This window comes from Rhyacophila brunnea, unplaced genomic scaffold (genome assembly GCF_057557595.1).
Source record: "Rhyacophila brunnea isolate RB1 unplaced genomic scaffold, BYU_Rbru_1.0 scaffold_1, whole genome shotgun sequence".
Taxonomy (NCBI): domain Eukaryota; kingdom Metazoa; phylum Arthropoda; class Insecta; order Trichoptera; family Rhyacophilidae; genus Rhyacophila; species Rhyacophila brunnea.
The window spans coordinates 65,190,601-65,209,627 of NW_028232751.1; the positions used below are offsets into that span (position 1 = coordinate 65,190,601).

The 19,027-nt window shown below is 36.8% G+C and overlaps 1 protein-coding gene across 1 annotated transcript; it reads right to left on the minus strand.

The window, feature by feature from the left end:
* Positions 1-2,650: 2,650 nt before the first annotated feature.
* On the minus strand, positions 2,651-18,792 carry LOC147080127 (uncharacterized). Its single transcript, XM_085948267.1, has 5 exons — positions 18,602-18,792; positions 17,666-17,812; positions 12,576-12,680; positions 9,430-9,598; positions 2,651-2,784 (listed from the first exon to the last, which is right to left on the minus strand). Exons 1-5 carry the CDS (start codon positions 18,767-18,769, stop codon positions 2,777-2,779), a joined length of 597 nt encoding a protein of 198 aa, XP_085804393.1. The 5' UTR covers positions 18,770-18,792; the 3' UTR covers positions 2,651-2,776.
* Between the last annotated feature and the right edge of the window lie 235 nt (positions 18,793-19,027).

The following is a 19,027-nucleotide window of genomic DNA, read 5'->3' on the forward strand; positions in this document are numbered from 1 at the left end:
GCCGGCAAATTCTTCTGGCCTCTGACGTCCTACATTGAAGTTAAAGTCCCTCCACCAAACCCGCCCCGTACCACCCTTGGTCTTAATCGAGAGTATCACGGGACCCATCAATTGGTGGTGTAAAGCATCTAAGAATTGGCCTGGGAGTGTCCTGGGAGAAGATGCCCAAGACTTAGATTGCTACGCTCAAAGGAAGCTCTGACTGAGTTTACTGAGTTTACTCTAAAGCAAAGTGCCAGGGAGAGAAAAAGCACATGGAAATTACTAAAAAGAAAATGAACCTACTTGTTTTTTAAATTAAAGAACGAAGCTAATCATACAGGCAGCAAAATTTATGTGAAGAGATCTTCACGCCCGTAGTAAGACGCCGCAAATTTTTTGAAAGCAAGATAATTGGCCTTAGTAGCAACCAGGTCGGATGGGCCGATGGGTCCAACAGCTGGTTGGACCGACCTGAGCATTTCCTCCCGTTCGGAGCACATACTCAGACACTCCCATAAGATGTGGTTGGCATCTTGTATTTCCCCTCCGCATGGACATGTCGGACGGCTTGCAAGTCCAAGCTCGAAGAGCTTGCCAGCGAATCCACCATGACCAGTCACAAATTGACTGGTGTAATGGTCTGGAGTCAGATATTTGGTTATCTCCATTCACCACTGTATGTCTGGAAAAAACGTATATGTGTGCCGGCCCTTGGTCGATTCGTCCCACTTTCGCTGCCAGGTCTTAATGGCCGCATTGAGCGACATGAGTCTAATTCTGCGCCTCAATAATGCTACTCCTTCGCCAGCTAGCCGAGGGGGGGGGACGAGGTGAAAATCACCAACGTCGGCCTCCTCGCCCCTGAGGAGCAATATTGAAGCGCCGCTGACCTGAATATGCAGGTCAACAATGTTGTCACTGTGCAACACTGTTACCACAGCACAACACCGCGACCGCCATTTTTTGACTATTCGCGCATCACCCTCGAGCCAGCGGCGTACCTACGATCCAGCCAAGCCGTACACCTACTGCTGTGGCCATCAACATCATTGACTTCCGTTCTTGACATATCATTAATTGCTTGACTTACAACATATCTTCTGTGAATAATAAACCAGGATCAACAGCATACACCGTTCTTTTCTGTCTCCCACACCCGTCTTTCGCCATGACATTATCACGGTCTGCCATCTTCGTTTAAGCGCGAAGTAGGCCGGTGATAATATGTAATATACATACTTATATATAATTTAAATTATTGTTTAGAATAAAAAACCCTGTGACGATAAAATGCTCTAGTCTTTACATTGTTTTACAAGTTTACAGTACACGAAATGGAACATTTTACAAGCCGGAGCGCTCGTTAATTTGCAGAAACTATTAACAATATAGTTAGGTAGGTACATAATATTCAATTATTTGTGTAAAGAGAATTATTATTTCCGGACTCTAAATTAAATTAAATATATAGATAGGTACGTCTTTCTACCGATAACATAAACAATATTTAACTTATAATTCATATTAAAATACCTTAATTAACAGTCACCTGTAACGCCCGTCTACATCCCTCGCTTTAATATTTATCAAATCCATTATATTACGTTACAATAATTTTAACCCTGTTTATTACTAATCTATACCTGCTAAACATTTTTACACATTAAAGTAGAACTTTAAATTAAGTATTTATTTATTATTATTGTAGTTTTTACCTAGATTGTTTTGTCACCTATATGTGCATGGTCTGTGACCGACTTATTCCTTCTACAGCTCACCTTGAGGGGTCGTTAGATCCGTCAAGCTGAGCTGTTGGACTTTTGTACATATTTAATTATGTTTAGCTTTGTCAAGGGTCATCGTCTTTTACCTAGTGACAGATTTGACTATGAGGGTCAGATCAAAATGGTTGCGTCGCCAACTACTCCACCTGGGGGTTACCCACGGAGGGCTGACAATTTATGTTCGTATCATTAGGTATAGTGGGAAGAGCTTACTCGGTATAACGTTACTTGCTCGTATCGATAGTCTCACTAGTATAATACTTCCAGGGCTCGAATTGGACCGGAACGCACCGGAGCGCCGTTCCGGTTCATAAAATCTCCAAAATTATCGCTCCGTCTCGTGGAAATATTAATTTGACCGCCTGAGCCAGATATGTCATATAATAAAAAAATCTAACAGGCTAATTTTTATAAAATACATGTACAATTAGATAACAACGTTAATATTTTCATAAAATTATCGAGCGCTCCGGTTCGTAAAATTTTCCATTTCGAGCGCTGAATACTTCACTCTTTCATTTCGTTACATTAAGCCATAAAGTTTGTAACAATAATAGTATAATAACTTATTCATTTTTCGACAAACATGGCACCAAAATGAGGAAAGAGCGACTTTAATCAAGAAATAATATGTTATCCTCTATCCCATATCCACTTTTCCAATATCCAGGCGCACCAGCCTTCCTTCATAATTCCCATCCTATCCATATCATAAATCCTACCCACCTTCACATCCTATTCTATAATGTCATGTTATTTACATGGCCACTTTTTTATGCTGGCAACTCGACGCAAAAAGACTACATAAGGACGCATGCGCGCGTCGAAAAGTTTGTACAAAGTTCGTTGAACTATTTCTGGCGCCAAGCGGGAACGCTTTTTAACGTGAGGCAGGAGCAACAATCGGTCTCACAGTTTCTGGCGTCCGAACGTCAACATCTCTCTCGGTATCTGGCCTCCGGCCGAAGGACGTCCCTCTCAGGCAAGGAATCCGATGGAAGAACATGGCTCTAAAACCCTGAAAATAATAATTTAAAAAAAAATGTTAATGAATGCATCCTAAAACGTGGATATATTTTATAAAAAAAGTAGTTGGAGTGTGAGTAGGATTGTATGAAAGAAGGATAGGATGGGAATTATGAACGAAGGCAGGTGCGCCTGGGTATGTGGAAAGTAGATATGGGATAGAGGATGGGATGGGATAGGAATGCGGTAGAGCAATGAGATGCCGGATAGGGTCGTGGGGGTTGACATGCCTCCAAAGCCTCAGTTACCTGTCGGCTGCTTTTGTCATTCGGTTAATACTGTAATAGTATAATAATTAAAATACAATAAGAATATATTAGTTTGAGCGCCACTCTATGAATTGCATAGAGACAATAAAAAGGTTATTAAATAAAAACGCGGGTATTAAATTTTAACAAAGGTATAATTGAGGTAAATAAATATAACAAGCAGGCGAAAATGAAAGTATAAAAGTGTATGATTAATTAATTGTTAACGAGCGCCTGCCATAAAATAATTTAGTTAATTTATATCACAGATAAATAATGTGCTAGTTCGGTGGACCGTTACGTAAATGATTAAAATAAATACCAAGTTAAAATAACCTCAGTTCCTTTCGTCCTCGATTCCTTCCAAAGCGGATTCGAAGGGAGATCCTCCATCGCGTGTCGTCAGGGTTATAGGGCCATGTTCTTCCGTCGGATGCCATAGACCGAGAGAGACGTCCTTCGGCCGGAGGCCAGATACCGAGAGAGATGTTGATCGTTCGTACGCCAGAAACTGAGAGCGATGTTGATCGTTCGTACGCCAGAAACTGAGAGACCGATTGTTGCTCCTGCCTCACGTTAAAAAGCGTGCCCGCTTGGCGCCGGAAATAGTTCAACGAACTTTGTTCAAACTTTTCGACGCGCGCATGCCTTTCAAAATCACCTTTTATTCTTAATCGTTATGATCTTAAATATTCTTTTTTGCCTCAAAATATCAATCTTTCTGATGGGAGCCCGTTGTGTCTAAAAAGTAGAATTTCAAAAAAATATTGTCACAATTATAATATAAGTACATAATTTTTAAAATACTACTACTTGGGCCTCCACAGAATACTACTATAGGCCTCTACAGAATAGAGGTCGTATTAACAGATTTTGTTTTTACGAGAAATGGATTTTAGCTACTTGCTCAACCTATTAAGTCCATACTACAAACACAAATTGACAAACGATATGTGTACTTTGTAACGTGATAAACTCGTTACCAAAAGTCTAACTTGTGACTTTTGACTAGCAACACTCATTCATGTCACTGGCTGGAAGGAATCAACGGCCGCACCGGATGAAGGTGGGAGGGGCGCGGGGAATGGTAAGCTGCCGGACAAAGGACAGACATCTTTCTCTTTCTGCTGGCAACCGTTCTCCTGGGCGCATCGCCCGCACGGCGCTCCGCCGTGTGGCGTATTCACGTTTTGGTTACAAGATGTCGGACCGCCATGGACAACAACATAGGAGACGTTATAATCCCGTACCCTACAGTGTTAAGTGCGTGTGTGTAGCAAATTACCCATGGACAGATGAAGGGAACACCAAAGAGGAGGACTCTATCATATCCGACATGCATCCGCATGTCGCTTTCATGTAAATATGTATCCATAATCATCATCATTATCATTTGTCGTGTAGGCTAATATTATCTGCTGGTGACGGGGATGCTCGTGTGAGGGTCTCCGTCCACGTAATTTCTTTATATTCTTTTGTACCTTATCGCTGGACCAATTTCACCTATTAAATGTTGCCGCGTCACAGCGATATAACTTAATCATTCTTTTCATTTTCAACCTAATGTCCCACCAACCACATGGTCTTTTGCAGCTGTTTCCCTTCCAAAGAAAAGCTTGCTGGCGTCCACCCTGGTGGACGGAGGTACCTTTTAGATCAGATGAAACACATAAACCTTACTCCAGACTCTGTATGAGTCTGGGAATCCACGCCATGGGAGATGCTTCCCGGCGTGGGTTTAGCTGCTCTGGATAGTGGCCGTATCCATGCCCTTTGAGTGAAAGAATCTCATGTTCTACACCGAAAGGTGGCAAAGGCAGGTGGAGGTGAGAACGAGGTCGGCACGAGCAGCATCATAAAGTTATAAGTCCGATATAGGTATAGTCATTATCCTCATTTAAGTACATTTATTACATATGAGAACCACTCTTGTATGTAGGTAAGTATTTATAATAACAATTGAAGAACTTGCAGTTTCTTAAACGTTACAACTTGCTAGACCCAGGATTCAAACCTGGGACTCACGACATCATAGGCCGACGCTTAAGCCGCTCAGCCATCGTGGGTGACAAAAACAAGAACAATGATAGAAAAAAAAATAGTATTTCATAACCACTTACCCAATTGAATAAATAGGTCACAGAAGCTTGAAATAAATGCAGGTTAATAATCGAAAAAAGACAATAGTTGGACAAATTAAGTCATCCAGTGATATCCAAAACGTCCGCAAGGTAGACCGAGAGGCCGCTGAATCGATGAAATGATAAAGATCTGCAGAAGTACGTGGCAACGCAACACACAGGACCAAGATAGGTGGAACCAGCTTGGAGAGGCCTTCATACAGCAGTGGCTAGATTCAGGGTGATAATTATGAATTAAGTCATAATTTTATATGTACGTAACATTAATTTTATTTTTTTTCTGACCATATTTGACCCTAATAGGATCATATGGGCCTCCACAGAGTAGAGGTTTGTATTAACAGATTTGGTTTTTTATGAGAAATGGATGTCAGCCACTTGCTCAACCTATTAGGTCCATACCCTGACTCACACACAAATTGAGAAACAATATGTGTACTTGCCAGACCCAGGATTCGAACCTGGGACCCATGGCGTGATATTCCAACGCTAAAGCCGCGCAATTAATTAATTTTTTTTTTCGACCATGTCCGATCCTGATAGGATCATATGGGCCTCCACAGAGTGGAGGTTTGTACTGACAGATTTGGTTTTTTACGAAAAATGGATGTCAGCCACTTGCTCAACCTATTAGGTCCATACCCTGAGACACACAAATTGAAAAAAAATATGTGTACTTGCCAGACCCAGGATTCGAACCTGGGACCCACGGCTTTATAGTCCAACGCTTATGCCTCGTGGCCACCGTGTGTTAGTGTAATATTAATTATTAATAAACTAGCAGTGCCAGTTTTAGCGCTAGGTCTTGCAGACAGCGTGGCGTCCTAAAGACAATAATGTATTTGAGGTGTTGGATTTTAATAAAACGATGGTAAAGTAAATAAATAAAAAATAATTATATCCATTATCGGCGGTGAAGTTTTCTATTAACAATAATCATTGTTTTTATTAGAAATACAAAATTATATCACTACGCAATTAATTATGAATAGCAAATAAAAGACATAAGAAATTTTCGAAAAACTATTTATTGAAACTACTTTCTTTTGAAGTTAAGATAATACCTATCACGTACGTAGACATCACGCAAGATTCTATTTAAATGTACAAAACTTTTATTCGATAATTTAAGATTACATTGTGAATACTTCCCGATCGTACCTTCTGCGCGGCAGCACCGTTAGTCAAACACGTTCGAACATCGAAGCAAACAGAAACGAGAGAAAATTAATTCATTTCCGACACGTCAACAAGGAATATTAGTAAGTTATAATTATAGTTTCCAGAGCGCGTGTTGCATGCTATAAAAATTTGCAAATACAAGAAACTATTTTTTAGTAGAAACGTACTCAGGTACTCAGATGTAACCTGTTTCAAGCAATTGCAGCCACCGTTTTGCAATAAGACGGTCCCCAAGGTCCAAATATCTCGAAACCCAGAGGACAAACGACATCATTCTCTTAGCTCATCATCGCTCTTAAAACCAAACATATTTTAAATAAAATCATTATATTGTTTTCACATAGGCACGTATTAAAGATTTAAAATTAACTCTTAATAACTAAAATAATTGTACATATATTTTAATTTTGACGCTACAATGTATATAATGGAAATATGTCAAAAGAATGATTCTTTTTGTGTCTTTTCATGTGACCAGACTGTCAATGTGTTATCACATCGGTCACAGTTAAATGGCTTTTCACAAGAATGGATCATTTGGTTATATTAGTATGTATTATACAAGAGTAATCACATTGTAAACACTTTAATGGGGTTTCCCCACTGTGCGTCATTTTGTGTAATTTCATAGTATGTTATAGATGGTTACATGTCGTGTAGTAAAATTTGATGCCATTTTAATAGATTTCAACAGAGTGTGCCATTTTACGTATTTTCATCGCACTAGATTGTATACATGCGTAATTACATTGGACACACTAAATGCCTTTCACCACAATAAATAATTGTTGTGAAATTATTGGATGCTATGGTTGAGTAATTGCATTGGTCACATTTAAATGATTTTTTACAAGAATGAGTCATTTTGTGTTTTTTCATTGCACTTGATATTATACACATGTACACACATTGGCCAAATTTAAATGGCTTCTCACCAGAATGTATCATGTTGTGTCTACTAGTCCCGCTAGACACTATACACGAGTAATCGCATAGATCACATTTAAATGGCTTTACCAGAATGCATCATTGTGTTTTTTCATTCCGCTAGATGTTGTACACGAGAAATCGCATCGACCACACACACAATCAATTTGTGTTTTCATGTTGCTGGATGTTATACACGAGTACTTACACTGACCACATTTAAATGGCTTTCTACTTGAATGTATAATTTTGTGTATTTTTATTCCGCTAGATGTTGTACACGAGAAATCGCATTGACCACATTTAAATGGCTTTTCACCAGAATGAGTCATTTTGTATGTTGTCATGTTGGTGGATGTTATAGACGAGCACTTACACTGCCTACATTTAAATGGCTTTTCAGCCCGAATGTATCTGATTTTTCATGTTGTTGGATGTTATACACGAGAAAACGCATTGACCACATTTAAATGGCTTTTCACCAGAATAAGTCATTTTGTGTGTTTTCATGTTGGTGGATGTTATACACGAGTACGTAAACTGACCTCATTTACATGGCTTTTTACCACAATGAGTCATTTTGTGTGTTTTCATGTTGCTCTATGTTAATACTTACACTGGCCACATTTAAATGGCTTTCACCAGAATGAGTTATTTTGTGTTTTTTCATAGCACCAGATGTTATACAAGAGTAGTCACATCGGTCACATTTAAATGGTTTTTCACCAGAATGAGTCATTTTGTGATTACTCATAGCACTAGATTGTATACAAGAGTAATCACATTGGTAACATTTAAATGGCTTTTCACCAGAATGAGTCATTTTGTGATTTTTCATGTTTCCAGATGTTTTACTACAGTAATTACATTGGTCACATTTAAATGGCTTTTCACCAGAATGAGTCATATTGTGTTTTTTCATAGCACCAGATTGTATACAAGAGTAATCACAATGGTCACATGTAAATGGTTTTTTACCAGAATGTGTCATTTTGTGAATTTTCATATCATTAGATCGAATACAAGAGTAACCACATTGGTCACATTTAAATGGTTTTTCACCAGAATGAGACATTTTGTGTAATTTCATATTACTAGATTGTATACATGAGTAATTACACTGGTCACATTGAAATGGCCTTTCACCAGAATGAGTCATTTTGTGTATTTTCATCGCACTAGCTTGTATACAAGAGTAATCACATTGGTTACATTTAAATGGTTTTTCACCAGAATGAGTCATTTTGTGAATTTTCATCGTACGAGGTTGTATACAAGAGTATTCACATTGGTCACAGTTAAATGGCTTTTCACCAGAATGTGTCATTTTGTGTACCTTCATCTTACTAGAATATGTACAAGAGTAATTACATTGGGCACATGTAAATGGTTTTTCACCAGAATGTGTCATTTTGTGAATTTTCATATCATTAGATCGAATACAAGAGTAACCACATTGGTCACATTTTAATGGTTTTTCACCAGAATGAGACATTTTGTGTAATTTCATATTACTAGATTGTATACATGAGTAATTACACTGGTCACATTGAAATGGCCTTTCACCAGAATGAGTCATTTTGTGTATTTTCAGCGTACCAGATTGTAAACAAGAGTAATCACATTGGTCGCATTTAAAAGCCTTTTCACCAGAATGAGTCATTTTATGCGTTTTCATCTGACCAGATGTAATAGATGAGTGATTGCATTGGTCACATTTAAAAGGCTTTTCACCAGAATGAGTCATTTTGTGTTTTTTCATGTAATTAGGTTGTATACACGAATAATTACATTGGTCACATTTAAATGGCTTTTCACCAGAATGAGTCATTTTGTGTACTTTCATGTTACTAGATCGTTTACATGAGTAGAAACATTGATCGCATTTAAACGGCTTTTCTTCAGAATGATTTATTATATTTAGATTCTTGACATCATATCGAATGCTTTCAAAATTTTTCATTTTATCCGCTATTGATTTTTTATGACACGTTTTGTGAAGTTTCAATAGAGATAACGATGCAAAAAAATCAAAACAAAAACTGCACGCAAAATTTTCGTTATTGAACGATTTTTTTTCTAACTTTATTACGGCTACTAATAATTTGGGGTCTGTGACTTTAGATTGTGTGTGCTTACGTTTAGCAGTGCGACTGCCTATATTCGTGATAGTTTCATATACTCCCAATTCTTTTTTAATGTCTTGATAGTCAATCTGTATTTCATCGTATGGCTCCTGTTCTTCTAAGATCCTCTCTGGCAATCCGAGACTAGCGGAACATATCATGGCAGTGGTTGCAGGAATCAACTAAAAGAACATGGAGTATTTGAAAATAAAGAAAAAATTAAAGTATATCAGAGTTAAAAAAGGAGATTTTATGCTATTTTTTAAGCATGATCCTGAATATTCCGTAAACGTTGTAGATAAACTATATCTCTATATATATAAAAATCTCGTGTCACGATGTTTGTGGTCGAACTCCTCCGAAATGGCTCGACCGATTTTTATGATTTTTTTTATATATATTTGTTAGGTATGAGAATAGGTCAACAAGTATATTTCATACCGCTAGGTGATTAGGGTATCTCTATCCAGAAAAATTTTCTTTTATTTTTTTGACAATTTTTTTTTGTATTTTTTTAATTATTTGGCATAAAAAATACCTATAACCCCAAATTTTCACCCTCCTACCCCCACCATCCCATTTTTTAATCGCGATTTTATTTTTTTTGTATGAACAAATTTAATCGTCGTTCGTATTTCAAACAGAACGAAATTATTTATGTTGTTGAATGACAGATGGCACTACGTCCGAGAAGAATTCAAGAGAAGCGTCGCGTCATTTTGACATTTCATTCGGCATATCACAACGCAGTGCATGCAAAATTTTGTACGATTTATTTTAATTTATCTATTTTTATGTGCGTGTATTAGAGTGCACAATGCCAGCAAGACGCAAGGGGGGCCATTTGGTCCGTCGAGCGAATAAAGCAACAAACATGCGAAATAGTAGAGCAGAAATAACAGACGAACAAATCCAACAAGATAACAAAAACGTGCATGTGAGCATGTCGTAATTGCGTGCATCTCAATCACAAGAGGCACGAGCTGAACTAAATCAACAACGACAATTGGAACGGAGCGAAACGCGCCGGTTCGTAGTTAATACACGCAGAGCAAATGACTGACAACGCCAACAAGTACATCGAGCATTTACATCCGCTTCGTTCCTTCGTCTCGCATTCGAGTACAAGCCAGATATTGAATATTCCACTCATCCGAAAGTGCTGATTGGTGCTATGGACAAAGAATGTCCCCATTGTCATGCGCTCAAATTCAAACACAGTCAGCCGGGATGTGTTGCGCATCAGGAAAAGTGCAACTACTAGAAATTGAGATACCACCAGAACCATTAAACGGCTTGCTTATCGGCACGGTTCCAGATTCAAACCTGTTCAAGTCCATTCGCACATTCAATTCATGCTTCCAAATGACTTCGTTCGGAGCAACAGAAATAGTTCACAATACTGCGGCAAATGGTCAACAATTCCATTCTACGTTCAAAATCAAAGGCCAAGTATACCGCAAAGTAGGCTCATTGTTGCCAATGCCAAACGAACCACATAAATTTTTACAAATCTACTTCATGGGCGGTGAGGACATCAATCGTGTGGATGCACGTTGCGGCTGCAATAACCTCAATTCGTCTAATGCCAGGCGCATCGTCGGCGAACTTGACGCCCTATTGAATGAGCACAATGAATTATTGAAATTCATCAAAGCACACATGCACGAATTGCAAAGTGACAATCACGCTATTGTCATCAACCCTGATAAAACACCAGCTGGAGAGCACGTACGTCGATTCAATGCGCCTGTTGTTGACGACATTGCTGGAATCATGGTTGGCGACCGCACATCGACGCGAGAAATCGTGATTCGGAGAAGAAACAATAATCTGGAGTTCATTGCTGATACACACCGTTTATACTACGCTCTCCAATATCCGCTAATGTTCTGGAAGGGACAAGACGGATACTATGAACATCATTACTCATTTTGAATTGAGAAAATGAATGGTTGGCGTTTTTTTGTTTTTATCGGCGGTCGTCTACAGCGCTCCATTCCTCTTTCTTTCATAAATCCCATCCCCACATTCTTACGATACATTCGTTATTTTTTATTTAACAACCAAAATATTCACTAGAAATAATTTATATGGCAGAACAACGTTTGCCGGGTCAGCTAGTATATATATAATTTTGAAGCCTTATTATCCTTTATATTTATTTTAAATATTTGATGACTGCATAAAGTATTTTTATTACATGAAATAGTATTCTTTTAAACCTCTCGCTCTAATGTTTTAGAATATAGTCATATTTCGGAACATTTATGTCCAGTGGTGTTAATAATTTTTAGATTTATTAATTTTTAAACGCATACTGATTATAAGCTATGTCTTTGAACATTCAAATATGATAAACAAACTGCGCATGTGGGCCGTTAAAGATATGTAAGATTTTCAAAATACAGAGAAGGTAGAATTTAGAGGAAGGATGGGTGTGTTGAAAAGTTATATCAGTATATTTATTTGAAGTATATACGCATGGATCCTAAATATATAATTTCAGACGATTGCTTATGTCTTTAACACTACATATATTATTATCCGATGCCCATTTCTAAGGTATGCGTAAGAATTAAAGATATCACTTATACGTAATCTGGCTACATGTATTCACTTGACCTTATAGGGATTCATAATAAAACACCAGTCTCCCATCTATTTGCATCAAATAATAGTAATCGGGGCCCAGTGGCGAATGGTGGAGGTAGGCTATTAACATACGACATAAAAATAGTTCATTAAACTTTGTCAGTCATAATTATGTTCATGAAATAAGACTACAGTTTACAGTTGGTGAAATAATTACATACATTTTAACGTTTGCGGAAGTTACCATAACGTACTTCGTGCGAAAAGGATAAAAAATATCTTGTATATACATTCACCGACTCCGTAGTTCAGCCAATTAATAAAACAGTAGATACCTAATAATAACAAAGTGCACGTGACATATTGACAATTATTACTTCAACTTTCACTTTGTGGAAGAACCCATATCATCTACAAATTTCCGAATATCTCTTGTGAAAAAAAAGGCTTTTATTACATTGCCCCGATGTGTGCTTTCAAAGTCGCAACAAACCCTCTGACATAAACTCCTCCATATAGTACGTACATACACTGTTCAAATTTCTAAGAATATTGTGTACCTACCTGACTTACTGGTGTGCATTCCGAATAAGAGTTACCGGGTTTTGGAACCTCATGAATGCTTTGGATTATTGTGTCTTCAACATACTCCTCTTTAAAATCAACTCCCTGAAAATTAATATCAGATTGTTTAGTGACCTTCCGAAACTATAATAATTTATTTCAAATACATTTTAAAATAAAACAAATCGGTATTGTGATAAGGTTGCAGCCTACTATCGGTATTGGAAAATCTGGTAGGAGATTGTTCTATAACGGACATCACGTGCGGGTTTTTATTCCGCCTGCAGCCACCGCATGAAGAAGCATGAGTAAGGTGTAAGTACAGCATGTTGTAAGGAAAGAGTGACAACTGAGGGGTAAGTACGTCGTGTACATGGGATTCGGAATGGCCAAAACGATGGCAGATAAAAACCATAGCAAACAAAATGTTTGTAGGACTGAGACATTGAACGGTGATCAAGTAGTTCGTTTTATTATTATTAATAAAACATCCCTTTACATTTATTCACGTTGTAAAATCAAGACAGATGGTAAATCAATGGGATATACGACGGTTAGACTTGAGCAGTTATAGTTTGTTATCTGATCACTTAAGCAAGTGGTGATGAATTGTCTTTCCCCGCGTTATCACTCCTCCACTGCAATCCGACTACTTTACGCAGTGTGATTAGAAGTACACCTAATAAATATTGATCTAGTAGTTTTTAAATTGTTGCAGAACACGAGAAAACTATAAAAACCATTAAGTATATAAAAAGCAAAAATTTATATCGAAATCATGAACACTTAATTATTGTATTAGGTATTAGTATTGGGCCCACGATGGCCAAGCGGCTTAAGCAGCGGCCTATAATATCGTGGGTCCAGGTACAGTGGCGCACCCAAGGGGCCCTGGCACCCCCCAAAAATGAAAATTATCAGAATGATATTAAACATTGAAATTGAAAGCCAATAAACTATACCTTTGGGCTTAGACAAATAAAAACACGGCAAAAAAAATATTTGTAATAATTCTTTAGCACCCTTTTTAGAAAAATTTCTTAGATTTTAATTTCTAACACAAAAATTTCGAAACACTAATGTCAGGTTTTTTTAGAAACCCAATCCCTAATCGAACTGTCAAAAAATTCTCGGTGTCCACCCAAATTCCGGAGTGGTGTAGGTCATGGCTGGGGAGGGCTAACAGGGCTCTAGTCTGGAGGCCTGGGCTGTGGGGGGCCCGGCGCGTCGGGTTGACCAGATAAGTGAGATAAACCCTCATCATAAATTAGCTTTAATAGTAACAAAGTTGCCTGCGGCGCTATTATAATTTATGGTCATAAACATTTTCAATAATTTATATAATCGTGCAATATACTTTTTGATTATTATGTGTCAATGCTCGACAGCTTTATTCTTAAAGTAGATGTATTAAAAATCACCAATAATTCACTGTATAAGTACCCTTAATTTGAACTAAAACACAATTTAAAAAACGTTAATGTAGTGTTTCACACTGCCTTTAATCTTAGCGGTAGGTAGATCCCAAATATCCTAGCCTGAGGGCGCGCTTCAGGATGTGGGGACCATGATGTAGGTACACCGAATGCAATAGACAAAATACCGATAAACGAGAAATTAGGCTGTGAAGAAAATAAAGAGCCTATAGGACTAATTGAGTCGCTTAGAATCATAACTCACATATTCCAAAAATCAAGTTTTGAGATAATCGCTAAAAACCAACAGAGCACTATTTTTTGTAATTAGAAGAACAGTATTGAACTCCCTAGAATATTAATGAGTGAGAGAGTCGAATAACTTTTTTTTTTAAATATATATACCTAATACTCCTTTCGTTGCAGACATACAGCATACTATGAGAAATAGAGCTCCCCGATTGGTTAGGAAGACGTTGGTGACAAAACTCTATTCTTTGAAATATACGACATATTACACCAACAATGAACTTTGTCAACGATTTTCACATGGTTTAAATTGACTTTTAATACTCAACTATTTTTCGGTATATAGATTAATTCATTTAGAATCACTTGGCATATTTAACTAAAAAACGACAAAATTGGAATATGTGAGTTATGATTCTAAGCGACTCAATTGGACGGTGTTATGCAGTAACCAGTTATCCACCAAAATGAAGTTTTGAGTTATAAGCATTTGAAGTTAAAACGTACACCATTTAGTCAAGATAATGAATAGAGCTATATTTTTTTTTTGTAAATTATTACTTGAAAGCAAACCTTGTGATTGTATAAAGACTTTTTTAATAATATGATCTGTTGTTTATAATATATTAGGTAAATGGTTATTGAAAAATTGTAATCGTTCCAAAAAAAAAAATAATAGTTTTGCAGTAACCCACTAAGCACCAAAAGTGTGACTTAGCTGCTTTTCCATTAACATATCAATTATTTACGAATTTGGTTGTGCTTATTAAAAAAACAATATGAATATGGAATATTTATTACAAAATTATGTATTTTTTTACAATATAGAAAAAATATATTAGCATCAATAATCCCCATTTACATATAAATAAAATTATATTTATATAAAAATTCCTTATTATACACTAACAAATTATTAAAGACAGTTGTTTTATTGCTAAGGCAATATTTATGTATCAACCAAATATTTCGATAAATCATTTTGCAACTACCAGTTAAACACCAAATAAAATGAAAAACGTGAATCACATTTCGCAATAATCAGTTAAGCAACTGATTATGCACCATAAAAGTGTGAAAATAATTTTTGCAATAATCAGTTTAGTGAAGGCTGAAAGTGACACATCCTAAAAAACCCTTTTTTATTGATCAATTCAGCTTACCTTAGCCTTGTATTTCCACTGTAGCTTAAAAAAACAATAACTATAATGAATTTAAGTGAGTGGGGCGATGACAACTAGGCAGATATTGTTAAAAACTGCAAAAAACGACAACGCGTGACATCACAGTTTGACAATAGCGGCCATGTTGTTTGGTGGATAACTGTTTACTGCAAAACGGAATTATCCATTAATTAATTAACACATTTTTTAAAAGTCTCATATATGGCAATATAGACCGAATTTGACCACGATCTTTTTTGCAAAACGTAGAAAACGTATTCATATTGTCGTTAAACCGAAAAACGCAAAAACACAAAAGTGTCGCTTAACTGGTTACTGCATAACATCGTCCAATTGACATTCTCCTCCTTGGGCCCCGCCCCCAATATTAAATCCTGGGTGCGCCACTGTCCAGGTACGAATCCTGGGTCTGGCAAATAATATTATTTTCTGTTCCTGTTTGTAGTCTTAGAGTATGGACCTCATAGGTTGAGCACGTGGCAACATCCATTTCTCGTAAAAAAATCTGTTAATACAAACCTCTACTTTTTGGTGGCACAATATTATCATCCTATTAAGATCGGACATGGTCGAAAGAAATAAATTAGTATTCGAAGATTTTGTCGTCACTGGCATTACTGATTTTTCATGTATTCATGTATTCGAGTGTTGTCAGTTCATTCCATCCCTTAGACCAGTGCTCCGCAACCTTTTCTCACCCACGGCACACTAAAGTTCTTCCCCGAATTCCACGGCACACCACGCGTAAAACAATTTATATACGAAAACATGGAACCCAGGCTAGAATCTTCGGCGCCTCCACCCCTACCTATCGCTAATGTTAAAGACAGTGTGATACTTTAAAATAGCGTTTTTCAAATGGTGTTCGAGGTAAAATTAATTGTATTTATTCTATGTTTAGCGATTTTTTGTATTTATTAATATATCCACTTGAATTATGGCTAGTTGTCAGTAAGAAATAATTATTTGTCGAGTATTGACAAAATAATAATATATTATTGTATCCCACAATTGTATGTTTTAAAAATAATAATATTAGCGAAGTGAAACAGCGCCGCAGGCGACTTTTTTGCTATTAGAGCAAAATTGTAATTTGTGTTTATCTCACTTATCTGCTTGACCTGCCACGCCGCCCCCCTGAGCCTGGGCCCTCAGGCTAGAGCCCCCCACCATGTGGGGGACGTGCACCAAAATTACATTACATACTTATGTTATGTTTTTTATTTGATAAATAATTAAATATACATAACTCAAAATGAAGAACCAAATGTACATATTCCCATGTATTTGTATTATCAATAAAATAACTAATTAATGTGATCTTGTTCCAATGAACGTAAAAGTTTAATATATTTTGACTAGATATTTGAAAGAGCAACCCGAAGTTCTTGGTCAAGACCCTTCAAGCAAGACTGTATATTATTTTTAATTATAACTTGAGTTGAAAAACTTTGCTCACCTAGATATGTCGTAGAAAATAGCAGCTGAACTGTGATAGCCTTGTCAAAAATACGAGGATTTTCTTTATAAACCGAAATCCAGAAAATAGCCAATGGAACATCGGCGAAGTTCAGTTTTGTTTCTCAATTAAAAAAATTACTCTCGAATTTATAGGGAAAGCGCTTCCATAGAATATTCGTCATTGGTTGCAAAAGGGTTTCGGATTCAGTCGTATTGATTGTATGAAAGTAACCATGAAATTTCTTTTGAAGCAAAGTTACTTAAATTTTTTTGAGACGGATCCAAAATTAATTGCTAGTTTTCATTGGTGGTCTGGTAGGTCCATTGGTACATTTGTAGAGATACTTGTCTTAACTCCTTCTAATTTATCAGATCCCGTTCATATATTTTCATTCTGACCTTGCATTATTTTATTAAGTTCATGCAGGTGCTCAAATGTATTACCAGCCATGTACGCAAATTTGGCTATTAAGTAAATATTGTATAATATACAAAATTATTTGTGTTTTTTTTTTAACCATTGCTCCGCGGCACACCTTGCATCGTCTTACGGCACACCGGTTGCGGAGCACTACCTTAGACGATCAGTATTTCTGTCAATATCAGTGTTGCCAACCGTACTATAATTATAGTACAATACTATAATTTTGAAGGATTCGAGACGAAAAATGTTTCTGTAATATATTTTTTTCTGAAATACTATAATTTTTACCCTTTTGTACTATAGTCAACATAGAAAAAGATGGCAACACTGGTCAGTATTTAAAATAAAAGTACCTACCCGATGAACTCGCTCCGAATAAGACCCATCCTGTTGCTGATCTTCATAATTTATTGGGGATTTTACGTCTTCAATAAACTCAGTCTTGATGTCAATTAGCGGAGTGTCTGACTTCAATGTTATTAGTTTCGGGTCTGAAACAATATTCTGAAAAACAAAATATTGTGTTATAAGTCATACGTGTGTAGCTCGACCACATACTTGAAGGGTATCAGCTCGTACACTCTGCAATGTGGACATGGTGTCTGTCGTTATCTACCTACTAAACAAAATAAACTAGCAAACAATAGGTACTAATCTACGATAACAATTTAATTGTTAATGTCAATTATTCATAACTAGTACCTATAAATTAATTTGAAATAAAACAAAATACTTAATATTATTAATATAATAATTGGAGGAAACTTGTCGATAGGTACTCAATTATGTCGACCAATCAATGGCTATTAACCTTTTGAATAAGAATACTCAATGTCCATTCAAAAATAAATGATCTGACGATTCAATTCGTCGCTGTATTATTAGTGTTTGTGAAAACCGGCCCTAGAAAAACAAATGAATCCAGTTTCAAAATCGTCGCCGCCAATAATAAAACTTTTATTATCATTTGTTGCACTGTCGAGAACAGGAATGTATTATGTATTAGTTTCGTTTATGAAAATAAACGCCTTGTTTGTGGGCAATCAATAACAATGACAATGTTAGGTGTGGTATCAATTGTTACGAAAACTCATAGTTAAAAGTACAGGGACAGTGTTGGCAGCAAAATTAACCGGGGTTATACGGGTGACGTAGGCCGCTCGGAACTGTGTCGCATTTGCACGCGGTTTTTATTACACACAATACATAGGTACACTGATTATTACGTCTGACGACACACATCTTAAAACAAACAATACTACGACATACAACAATCCGCTATGAAAAACTAACCTCAAAAGTGTATCTAGCCTCGTCGGTGTCCTTTTGCTTTATGTAGGTAAGCAGTTGGCTGTTTGGATCATGATCCACAGGTACCTCAAACCTTTGTTTCCCTTCTGCAAAAGGTTCGGAGTCTTCTCGTTCGCGTTTAATATCCATTTTATGCATGCAATTGTTCATCAAGTTGACCGTGGCACACAGAACGCAACCATAGATAAGAACGTAACAGACGTGACGTGGCGTAGGCATTTCGCCATAGACAAAAATAGTTAACCGTGTTGCCACTTTCGCAATATTATAAAAATTAAATACAAAACTAAACTTCCTTTGGTACAACTCCACAGCCGCCTTCCCGTTATAATCTTCTTCCTAGTCCACTTATGTCCAAAATGACGGGATTGGATCTAGAATGTAAAATTTTTGATAATTGACCCATTT